Source organism: Paracoccidioides brasiliensis, assembly GCF_000150735.1.
Source record: "Paracoccidioides brasiliensis Pb18 unplaced genomic scaffold supercont2.5, whole genome shotgun sequence".
In the NCBI taxonomy this organism is placed as follows: domain Eukaryota; kingdom Fungi; phylum Ascomycota; class Eurotiomycetes; order Onygenales; family Ajellomycetaceae; genus Paracoccidioides; species Paracoccidioides brasiliensis.
In genome coordinates, this window is record NW_011371362.1 from 1,121,628 (window position 1) to 1,134,102 (window position 12,475).

General features: G+C 47.0%; 2 protein-coding genes across 2 annotated transcripts; one reads left to right on the forward strand and one right to left on the reverse strand.

Moving 5' to 3' along the window:
- Window positions 1–1,662: 1,662 nt before the first annotated feature.
- On the forward strand, window positions 1,663–2,865 carry PADG_04821 (uncharacterized protein; the record flags this gene model as incomplete). The annotated part of the gene is made up of 1 exon (XM_010762091.1): window positions 1,663–2,865. The coding sequence occupies one exon, from the start codon at window positions 1,663–1,665 to the stop codon at window positions 2,863–2,865; it is 1,203 nt and encodes a 400-aa protein (XP_010760393.1).
- A 2,030-nt stretch (window positions 2,866–4,895) lies between these two features.
- Window positions 4,896–9,648, reverse strand: PADG_04822 (uncharacterized protein; the record flags this gene model as incomplete). The annotated part of the gene is made up of 3 exons (XM_010761851.1): window positions 4,896–8,170; window positions 8,234–8,813; window positions 8,938–9,648. The coding sequence occupies 3 exons, from the start codon at window positions 9,646–9,648 to the stop codon at window positions 4,896–4,898; spliced, it is 4,566 nt and encodes a 1,521-aa protein (XP_010760153.1).
- Between the last annotated feature and the right edge of the window lie 2,827 nt (window positions 9,649–12,475).

Consider the following 12,475-nt stretch of genomic DNA (forward strand, 5'->3'; position numbering starts at 1 on the left):
ATGTAATAACTATATCAGAGCAAGAAGGAACCTTGAAGCCCCCCTTACCCAGGCAAGGACCTTGGGTCCGGAGAGCGGCGAATTTTCAAACGAATTTTGGAAGAAGGATTTGACTGGGATTGCAATGCAGGTCATTGTTGCATTGTAGCCTTTGTAACATAGGGCTGGGGATCGGGAGAAAGGCGAATGGCGATGCTTTCGAGAAAATTTTGTTCGAGTTGAATGATGATTAACTACCACTGTCCCCTTATTAATAATCATTTATATATATATCTATCTATCTATAATGACCTGTTTATGCTAACTTTTTTAATTTTTTAATTTTTTAATTTTTTTTATATATATATTTTTTTAAATTATTTTCTTTCTTAATTTTAATTTTAATTTTGTTGTCCTTTGCAGTCAAAAGGAGTAGTAGGTAATGCTAAAGATAGACAGCGGGATTCACAGTCGACCGTACACCGCCTCCTGATATTTTAATTGCTGTGGGAATATGATGAGAAGATTGGTGGGGAGTCCACTTTCAAGGACGAAAGGAAGAGCAAAGCAAACTGCAAACAAGACGGACAGGGACCTGGGAAAGCCGTTGTGCTCAAACGGACATATGATGATGATGATGATGATGATGATGATGATGATGCCTAGTTGATCTGCAGTTGCCGTAGTTTGGCACTCTGACAGGGGCTGATCCCGGATGGGAAATGCGGTTGCCGAGAGGAACGGAGCAAGGTTATATAATATCTAACGAACGTAACTAGTTAGTTGGTTGGTTATAGTTATAACTCAACAGCAGCTCATGAATTATTCCTCCGTAGCGAAACCATGTTATACGCCTTGCAAGGCCCAGGAGAAGGTTTCCCCAGGCTGCTGACCAATGGGGGAGATGCCGTTAGGCCGATATTAGAATAGCGCCAAACCTAATGTCGACCCCTTGCTGAGCTACGCGGCACTAGTTCCTTCCAGCGGTGTTCTGGATTCTTGCCCCTTTCGGCCATACCCCAGGTTTCCTGCCAAATATTTCATAAACAACAACCCGGGCCCCTTCCTATCTATCCCCATCTTTCTCCACTGCACCTTCCAACTTCATCGTCCATCTTCAACTTCAACTTTCATCTTTCAACTTCATCTTTCATCTTCTTTTCTTCCGCTTCCCGCTTCCGCTTCATCTTCTTCTGTTCTTCTACCCTCTTCTGCTTCATCTTTCCTCTCATATGCCTGCTGGAGGGCTTGTGCTGGCAATGTCACCGGTTCTTTCAGACCCATTGTTCCCTGGCTGATAGGTAGATATTACCGCGTTTTCTCACTGGGGATTTGCCTCCTGGAGCTGCCCCTCATTCCCTAATAACGACGAAACGAGAATCTGTAGCCGCCCTGCTACCCCCTTGAGGCAAATTGTTGTCTCTAGACCGAGAATATATATATCCCAAATTACATACAGCAGCAACACACCCTTGGTTCCCTTGGCTGAGCCTCGTTCCTCCCTTGAACCTTAAATCGCATCGCGTCTCCCAACAGATCGGCTCAGTGTCGTTGTTTTTTTTTTTTTTTTTTTTGTTCTTAAAAGCTTTAAAGTCTTCTTGCTGAGGTGGCATTTATTGCCCTATCCATTTATTTACCATATTAAACATTCGTTTTTACCGTCACCTTTTATCCTCTGCCGCCATGTTCGAAGGGTTTTCGTTCCCGTCCCCGTCCCCTCCAAAGGGGGATCCCGACGCGCCAATAACTACCGGTTACAACACAGGCATGCTGATTGACTTCGACAGCAACCTCATCTCTCCCCTTTGCTCTCGTTCGCCCTCTCCCGTTTCGTTGTGTCACCGGGATTCAAAAGACCATCCCTTACTTTGCACACATACACGACCTCCCTTCAAACTTCCACCCCCGCCCACTTCCATCCCAGACAATTACAATACCTGCCATCGCCTTTCGATCGGGACGTTAACAAAAAGGCTAGATGCTCAACGCTTGGACAACGGGGCAAGCACCGAGAATGTTGAAGGACAAAGTTTCCCCATCACACCACCTCACAGTGCAAGTGTACATGCCAGTATGCCTTCGATTTGGCTAGAGAATAAGACGCTGAGCCCCCCAGCTGTGGACCGGGTTGATACTTCGTCTTGGGCTGAGCCGTCACCTACTTCGACGCTGATGTACATTGAGTCCCGGAGCCCATCGGCCTCTGAAGCAAGTAACCTACCTTATCGCCCATCCCACAATACGCCCATCAACCCTCACGAGCACGAGCACGAGCACGAGCACGAGCACGAGCACGAGCACGAGCACGAGCACGAGCATGAGCATGAGCACGAGCAGTATTGTTCCCTCCGCCAACACAGGGAAAACTTATCCCTTCTGCAATGCTCTACCAAAACGGTAGCGGAAACCGTTCGTATCGCCCTCTTACTCGAGAAGGCTGATCGCACCTGCTCTAGTAAAAACGATCTCAACGATGACCAGCACCCGAGCTCCTTGCCACCTCCCCTGCCCTCTCGAAGACGATCGTCCTTCAATAGCCATAACTATCATAACCATCAAATCCTCAACAGATCTGCCACAGAACTTGTATCCAAGTCTAGACTTTCGCCATCGCCACCCACCCACAGCTCCAAAGTTGAAAAATCTCGTCACACTCTCCGGAATTCTAATCATAACGGTGGTTGCCGCAGAGGGGCGAAATCACCGCAGGGTCTACGGCGAAGGAGTCTGGTGCTGGCAGCTGTCACCGCGATGGTGGAAGCCGAGGTGGCAGAAAAGGAGAAGGAAAAAGAGAAGAGCGGTCGTGGAGTTGAAGACGTTATTCAAATGGATGGCTCACAATCGAGGGACGCCCTGAAGACGTTGCCAACGATTTTCTTAATGTAAGATTGAAGAAGGTTTAAAAGGTTTCCATGCCTTCGTGATGAGAAATTTGTGCTGGAATTGGATATCAAGGGATGTCGAGTTTGTTAACACCCCCTTTTTTTTCTGCTTTTGACTTTTGCTGCTTTTGACTTTTGCTATATACCCCCTACGTCAATTCTGCTCATCTCTTTTTCATTTGTTCCAACTTATTTCATATCATTCATAATTTTTACTACCATTTATCTCCGTTTCTGGTGTGGGGAATCTCTCCATATCCTTGCTGGTACAAACGGAGTCTTGAAAGGTTATTATTGATTGGCTGGGACAGTTACTGCTGGGGGATTTTTGGTATATGGATGGATGTAAATGAACTTGTGGATTTGGATAACAGTGAATGGCTGCTTTATTATCATGCTTTTACATGGTGTCAGAAACCACTTAATAATAATTCTGCATTCTCATATACATATATTGCTTCATCCATTATAATGATGTGGTCTATGTCCAAGCCTCATTGAGTCCACAGCGTGCGGTCGAAGTAACATCTGAGGGGAACTCAAGTTGAGTGTACAACTCAGGCGGATAGAGAGCCAAATGCAGGAAAAACTATCAATACTCCAGACCGAAAATTTAAAAACTATTTTATTTTATTTTATTTTAGGATTTTCTCTTTGCGACTATACTATACTTGACATGTAACTGAAAGCAAAACCCCACATCCCTCTTTTTCTTTCGCTCTTTTCCTTTTTGTATCCATTCTATACATCCTGCGATTGCCGCATTATTAGACCGACAGGCCCGTTAAACAAAAACGGGCCCCTCAGTGGCCCAACAACTCAAAAACCTGCCTGCCCATGAAAAGAAGGATAGGTGATTCTTCTCCAGTATTTTGCGAAAAACAGCTTGGCACGTGGGAATGAAACATAGGGGGTTGGCAGTTTTGCAGTGAGTGGGAAAGCAACAGGATTGAGTCAGATCATCGTTGTGGGAAAAGTCCACACAGAAAGGGGGAAAGATGATGGCTTCAAGACAAGAGATGTTAAGCGTTCAGGGAGGAAGGAAAGGAGGTAAGGGGGAAAAAAAATGGAAAAAAACGTTAGAGATGACAGAACGAGATTGCGAGTGTGTATCTGGAATCTCGCCGACAATTTTTCACATAGCATTATGTATAATGGGTAAAGACTTTGCGATGCAAATTGAAAGTAAGGACTTAAATGAAGGGGGCTGAAAAAAAAAAAAAATTAAAATTAAAATAAAATAAAAGCGAAGGGGGACCATAGATGATGTGAAACTGTGTCCAAGATTTTGTCGACAATTCTACATCCGGGGGGTATTGCGAAAAAGATTTTACAGTGAATGTAAATTTAGACAACAGAAAATAGAGAAAGGGTATAAACAGGAGGAGGGAGGAATATAGAGATGAATAAGAACAATGCAAGGTTGTATCCGCGACTTGTCCATGATTCCACAGCAGAGTGGGTATAAAGACGTTGTAAAGCAAAGAACTCGAGGAAAAGAAGGGGGGAGGAAATTAATTAGGTCCAGCACTCGAGAACGATTTCGACATAGAAGAGCAATGAAGAGCGGAACAGACCTTCATGCATATATACAGACATGCGGAGGCGTAAATAAGTCAATTGAAATGAAAGGGGTAATTAGCAAAACGTCGCAAACATTTAAAGGGACGGCAGAACAACCGAGGAGAAAAGGTGCAAAGAAGGGGAAGCAAAAAGGAAGGGAAAGGGAAAAAGAGGTGAATAAAAGGGGGTAGATGGGCGAGTGGGTAATAGAGGCAGATATGACTCAAGATCGAGTGCTGCTGGGAGAAGGGTTGTTGGTTCCCCAATTCTCAACCAGGTACATTCGATGGGCTGTACCTGAAAAAGGTGAATGGGTTGATAGTGTACGGCGGATCCTGTTTATTCCCAACAAGACCCTGTCGTGTCAACAAAACTTAGAAACCATTTATATCCCGTGTTGAAGACTTCCCATCTATTCCTTATTCCAAACCAAATCCATCATACATCATCATAATCGTCATCCATCATTCCTCACGAATCGTTCTCATGCAGAGCTGCCACAATAGTCCCAATAACAAGCCCTACAATAACCAAACTAATTAACACCCCCCCAGCTGCCCTCCTCGCAAATCTCACCTCCTTATAGTGAAACCCAATCGCCTCTCCACGCGACCTCCAGTGCACCAACCAATCCGCACCATGGCCCAGAAGCGCAATATAACCCAGCACAAACCAACCCAGGGGTAAGAAGGCAGTCGCGCTAATGACCAGTTGCCGCCCAACACGTCGTTGGAGAACAAAATTTGTATTTGGACCTGTAATAGCAGCGCGTTCTTTATGTATGGCGGACGTTTTGTAGAGGCGTGGCGCAGTGGAGAACGCGTATTGGCCGTGTTCGGAGTAGTACCAGTCACCGATATGGTATTCTTCGTCGACATCAAAGTGATTGTTGATGACAGGGCGGACAGCGACGTTGAAGGGACGGGGAGGGATGTTTCGTGCTCTCTCGTGAGTAATGTGGAGAGTAGGGTTTGCGTTGTTAGTGGAGGGTTTGGTATTGGTGTTGGTGGTTGTGGTTCTGCTAGCATATCTACCTCTAGCATGTTGGAGGGCAGCAGCGTTGATTGGTTCATCAAGCTGACGAATGCGTTCGCGGACGTAGTCATTGCGAGATGGAGCTCTAATGCAACGATATGGATCTTGTTGATCATTGGTATCGGTATTGTTCCTGCAAGAGTAATGATTGGTGATTGTGTCTTGGGTCAGAAGCAAACGGAGCCCACAGGACATCGTACGTGCCCCTGTTACTGAGGGACGCCGGGCATCCTGCTGGCCATGTTGCTGTTGAAACCTTGATTCAGATGCCAAGGACGATGAGTGGATACTGTAATAATGCCCGTAGGGGTAACGAGGCGGGGTGGGAGGGATAGAGCGCTGATCCAGAATGAGACGGTCGGTGGAGTCGTAGCGGGGAGTGGGATGAGCTCGCTCGGGCATCTTGGGAACGGAGGTGGCTTCTTTTTGCTTCCTATTGGCGGAAGAATAGTCGCGCGGCGCGGAGTGGGTGCTTGCGGTCAGGGGCAGCGAATGCTGACTGGTGTTTTCGTAGTTAGCTTCTTTAGTCTCCTCAGTACCGAATTTAGGCATGCTCGGGTATTTATGGGAAAAAGCCTTTTTACGGCGGGCAATACTTTTAGTGTGTTGCGCGACGGGGGTGGTTGTTGTGGTATCCCTTCTTCTGGAAGAAAATAGGGGATTTTCTTTTGGATAATAGGAGGGATATGGGTCCTGGCCAGACGCAGACACTTCCTGGGCAGACGAAGACACAGTGCACCAGTCTGATGAGGCGGTTGCAGTTGCAGCAGGGCCAACGGAGTCAGTCACAGAGGACTGCTGCCAGCGACAGGGTTTGGTGGTTGTAGTAGTTGCAGCACCAGCGGTAGTTGTAGCTTGTTTCTGTTGTTGAGGCTGATGTTGTTGATGATAAGAGAAATCAAAGAAATTAAACTTACCACTTCCACTAGGGCCTGGGCCAAACCGAGATGGGGTTGGTTGCTGGTACAGACTATGTTTCCTCAGCCGTCCTCTTCCCTTGTCAAGGACAGGTGGTGGGTGTTGGAAAGGGTGCGTATGTGGTTTTTGCAGCGGGGTCGGGTGTTGATAACGCGAGGAAGATGAGGCCAGAGGAGCTGGAGTCACTGCTGTTGAGGCTGCAAGAACTGGCGCTGGGGTCCGTCTGGAGTTGTTGCTGTCTAAGAAACTGAGGCCTGCCTTAGTTGTAACTGGAGCTGTAGCTGAGTGGTTGTGATGATCATGCGCGTGGTGGTTCTCCGGCAACAGCACACCTTGGTCTAACTCTGGGTTCTGGTGCGGTTTGTGGGAATGGGCAAGCCCTTTTTGTCCTGTGTGCAACGCTACTGGGTTAGTGTTAAAGGGGAAACTAGGAAATTGCTGCTGGGGTTCCCCCGGTGATGTCAACATTGTCCAGAGCTTCGGTTCTGCATTCGCAAGACTCCCATAGCTGGAGTAGTTAGCCAGACTGCTCCCTGTGTCTATGCGCGAGAAATCGCATTTGATCGCACTTCTAAACTGCTGGCTGCAAGCAACTGTTTGCCAGTCCTGTGCATCATCATATCCCCCATCATTATCATCACTTTGCCCATACCATTTGCTGTTCTCCCCTTTCTCTTCCCCGCTTCTAAAAGCCCCATGTCCTTCCATCTGGTCAGAAACCTGCTTTTTGTAGACAGCTGAAAGAGCGTACATGTTAAAGCTTTGCGATTTCAATCCATCCCCTCCTTTTGCCCCATTTGAGCGAGATGACGACAAAGTCGATGGAAATCGAAAGCGAGACTTGAGTGTGGACAACGTCCCAAGTACGCTTAGCTGCCGACTGGATGCTGTTTGGCTGCTTCCCGGACCCATATCATCGTGTTCTTCATCTACAAATTCATAATCGGCGATTCCAGTGATAGAACTAGATTGAAGGGTTCCAGGACCAATTTCAATGGTCGCTGGAATCGAACTGTTACTAGTGTTGTCGACCCGACGTGTATGCCAGTTTGAATGGTGAAGATTAGGATTATCCACTGAGGAATAGGAGATTGGAAACTCAAGCGTGCTTGTACGTGTGCTTGGCTCAGGATGCTCTGAGTCCCGCAGGTGCATGGGTTTCGAGAAATTCGGACTTGATATTGAACCCAACCTGTATTGGCAATGCCGCATGTGATGGTGATCATAGGAGAAGTCATCGGACAGGCGAGGATCGATGTCATACGGACCTGACCCATCTCCTGCGTGGATACTGTCTGCCAGCGCCTGGTTACATAGCTCTGAGAGCGTGTCGCCCGTCGAGTAGATAGATGACTGCCGTTGCACGTGTGCTGCTGCGTCTGCAGCCTCAAGGCTGCGTTCGAATGGATGCTTTGGCGCTGGGTATGTTCGTTCCGAAACTGCATTTTCGTCGTTGATAAAACATTCCTCAAGTTCTTTGGAAAGGCGGTCAAGAGGGCTTGATATGCTGCGCTTGTGGTTTGGCATTTGCATCTTCGTGACTTTGGAGGGATTCCTCCGGATCGCTCCACCATTTAAACGACTGTCGGAACGTGACCTTAAGCTCGAATAGTAGTTTGACGGCTGGCCAGCTGACGTAACGCTCAGGGCAGTGTTTGAGTACGAATCATCGAGGTTCTTGATATCGCCCTCATCATCATCACTATCATCTTCAACTGGAGCAGGAGTAGGGGACAGCGCTACCTCTTGAGGTGGTAGAACCTTCAGAGTCTGTTCAGAAGCTTCGTTTTCTACTGATATCAGGGCATGTTTAGAAGGGCAGACACATAAATGAAATTTTGAGTGAAGGTACTTACCAGAATAGGATATGGGCGAACCTGGCTGATTGGACGGAAACTCGATGTTATGTTCTTCAATTGTTGGCTCAAACGCAAGCTCCTGCTCCAGCTCCCAATCAACCACGGCGTGGTCGATGTATGGAAACAATGGGAAAACATTGCTTCTCTGGCTTGTTATCCGAGAAGTGATAGAGGAATGGGCTGTGGGAAGATCTTCAAACAAAGCCCGTGGGGGAGTAGGCCGACGCTCTTCACTCCTTGACCTAACTTGACTGGAGCGCCTCAGAGGGGTTTGTTCCCCTAGAGGAGGGTGGCTACCCGGGAAGCTTTGACCAGGAGCAGACATGGTGTTAAAAAGGGAGGCTGAGGTATTATCCTTGAACAGGTCGGTGGGGTTAGGGTCTGAGGTAAGGGACAACAAACAAGGGAGTTTAGGTCGGTTGAGTATCTCGAAGGAAACACCTCTATATTGGTGCTGTGTTTCGTTTGGCTGAGACTTTAACTGATTTGAACATAAAGAAAGCCCCGATTCTGAGCAAGATTTGCCGTGGGAAATGAGTTTGGCTGGAATCCGCTTTAGTTGATTTCTGAACGCTTTCTGACGCGTTTTATTAACCAACATGTATCAATTTCTGATCAATGAAAATCCATGGATGAGTTGTATGTGCAATGAATTCGAAATACAGCGTGTTGTGTTATAGGGAAATAAAGGAAACACTCACCAGCCTTCTGATTCTGGAGCTTCCACTTGGTATACCCGCCGTGGGCGTGTAAGGTGGAGGTGGTGAACGGGGTGGATATGAAGGGTGGTATCCGGATGAACTGTTAAGAACGGTAGGTGAAGTATTTATTCTTCGCAGAATCACAGTCTCCTCTGTCAGGCTGCAATAGGGAGAGTGTGTGGGGAAATCCCGCTGCTCGCAACAAGGCACCGGATGGCTTTCTAATAACTGGGCTGTCTGAACCAACTCCGCTGAGCTTGGCGAGGGAGAAACTGGCGAAGTTGATAGAGGAGTTACAGACGGCAAAGGCGTGATTTCACGAGAGCGAACAAGGTTGAGATTCAGGGCTTTGGGTTTTCTTCGCAGTGGTCTTCTGGGCCCGAGAGTAGTGGTATATGCCTCGTCTAACGATGGACAGGAAAGATTTTTACGATACTGGTGAAGCGAGAGGCCAGAAGAGGATGCTTGGCTACATCCAATAGCGCGCAGGGAAACAAGAACGGTTGGTGCAGGACTGAGCGGGTGAGGAATGGGTTGGGAGAAAGGGTTGGAGGTGATAATAGGGGTAGGGGAGAAGGACGTGGGCATGAGGTGAGGAGTGGGGATAGGGGAGAAAAGTGGAAGAGGGATGAGGGGCGGAGGAACGCTTTGTTGATAATAAACCTCAACCCTGCTACTACCAGTCCTGCCATTTGTTCCCGGGGGCAACATGTTGCCGTATTCTCACAGGAGGACACGAACACTCATCCACATACACCTGTGCAGAATGGGGTGTTGTGAGGCTCAGTTCTCTGCGGTTCCGCTGACTCAGTCTCTTCACAGAACACCCCAAATGACACCTGGGGAAAAGACCAAGAGCTCTACCTGCTGAGGCCGTCTATCCATTAACCAGGCCCAGCTGGTTAGGATGGCCTCCTCTATAAGGCTCTGAAAGGGTCAAGGAGAATATGTTTCCGCTCACTCCGCCTGAAGTAAAATCTCAATATCAAGTTTTCCTACACCTTGTTTCATAGGCTTGAGCTCAACCGGGGGGGAGAGGGAGAGGGAGAAGGAGAGGGGAACGGGAACGGGAACGGGATCTCAACTGGTAGTGCGTTTGTCACCGTTAGAACTGATGCCTTGCAATCACTAATTCTTTTCGATGCCGCCCTCTAGCAAGTTTTTTTTTTCAAGTATGATCGTGGAATTTATCGTGCCCGATATATGACCAGGGATGTTAGGCAGAATGAGCCAGCTAAAGGAGCTGAAAAGTTCTATAAGGAAGAGGTCATGAAGGCTTTAAAGACAGGCGTCCATAGTAATAGCCAGCAGTTGCTATGCTCGAAAATCTCTCCTCAATTTTCGAATGGGAAATGACTGTGAAGAATCTATAATAGATCGATGTAGGCGGGTATCAATTGCTATCTCTTCATATATAGAAGAAAATAACGGCTCCTCCAACTCTCACGTGAAAAAGAAGACGAGGTTGAAAAATCGATCAAGCTGGAAAGGAAAAGAAGAAAACATATAAAAAAACTTCTGAGGCTATCATGAGAGATAACCAATACAACGTGAGGAATTAAAGAGCTGTTTATAACAACGGTTCTACGAAATACACATTCCCTGAACGTGAGCAGGCACACCGACAGCGCCCTCTGGACCGGGCATTATTTATGTTGTTTTATGGTGGGATGGATGGAAGGTGTGTGCGAAAGTGTGTGTGACCAAGCCCAATTTGCAGGGCAATGGAACATGCCGGGTACACATCCGCCGGGTACACGGACTCAAATTGCTGGATGGAGGGCTTCTCCCCTTTCGCCTCAGACAAACAGCGGGAGATGGAGGTGGAGGGAAGGCTCTGGGAGGGGTGGTTAAACTGCAAAGGATGTGGGATGCTTGAGATGTCCGCTAGCCAATGAGATGTGCGAACGATACATTTCCAGCATCAACCAGTCCAAGCCCCCAGCAATTCCCTTCTGCCAGTCACGTTGCAGAACATGGTATTCTAAGATATTCTTACTTACCACCAAAAACCTTCAACAAGGTCTCCAGCTGAAAGTGTGCTAGTAATGGGACAGAAAAATATATTTTTTTAATGGACTGGCGATATGGGTGTGATCCGGTACGCTAGACGTGTCCATTTTTGCTTTTTTGCATTTTTGTTTTCTTCTGAGATCATCGTGGAGTATTCAGGGCCAATCGAGGCTGTTTCTGCAAGGAACCCGCTCGAAGCGGCAGATCTCTTGATTTCTGGAGTTGGTTACGTTGACAAGTGGTGGTGAGGGAGCCGTATGGAGTGGATGTCTGTCACAATGTGTGGTTGTGTGGTTATGTGGGGATGGAAACTGGCCAATGAAGGGTACATTTCTTTTTGGATAATAACGAAGAGATAACCACCCCATTGGCGGTTGTTTGGTGGGACAACAGGCAGTGACATCTCATGCAGCTCCCTTTGCTTGTGTGTGCATGCGAGCTCTGTCATGCAACGGTTATTTTTGGCAGTCTTTTGATCCAAGGACTGGGAATACTCTCGCATCCCTATGATATCATTCAGATATGATGTTAATTTTGCTTCTCCATCTCTATTTCATGACAAATAACATTTCCAGGCTTGATGCGAATTTGCGGGTGGGTTTTCTGCTCTATGAAACTATGGAGTAAATTGCCTAAAGAAAAGCCTTGGAATTTTTCCAAAAGTTTTGAAGCCAAAATCAGGTCACGTGGTAATTTTCAACCGGGGATGTCTGGCAGAAATGTCTTGGTATATTAGCAGGAAATGTTTCCCAACAAATTCACACAACGATGAAGATGAATGTGAAGGAAAAAAGGAAGAAAGGGAAAGCTAATTGTCATTCTGGGGAGCCAATGAATACTTTCCTGACCCTTTTGATGAGATGTTTTTGAGGAGTAGTTATGGTATCTTTGAATGGACCCAACAATCTCATCACAACTTGTCTCGTTCTCTCCTAGCCAATTAAGAGACGTCTTTCAAGATTTCCCAGCGCAAACAAGATCTCTAAGTTGGCTTCTATTAATTCCTATTTAGCGCCTGGAGGATACCAACCGTCTGTCCATCCCGCTGGGTTGCGAGGGTGAGGTTAGTGCGTCATCTTTCCTCCCTTCCCACGGACTCCACCTGATGGCAAATCTAGATCAAATTCCAAAGCAATCAAATGGCCACCCCAACATATCACATAACAATGACCAGTCAATACAACGTTTTCAAATCTATCTTGGTGGACTACCACCATCTGAAAAATCTTGAGGGAGCAAGATTGGGTTGTTCTCCATTCCCTCCTACTAAAGGGACTGGCCTGATTGAACTGTCCCTTTCATGTTCGAATAGAGAATATAGGCATTGCCTTGTGCCTTCTAACATCTGTGATTCTTAACCTGGATTGGTGAAGCGAAAGTGGGCGGATCAGGAACCACAGTGGATCTCTATTTGCAGATACGATCGAACCTGCGGAGAGGTTACACAGTTTTAATTTTGTTTTCCCCCAAAACTCTCTGCCCAGACCCTTCACGGCATGTACAATCGAATGGAAAGGCAGGTTTA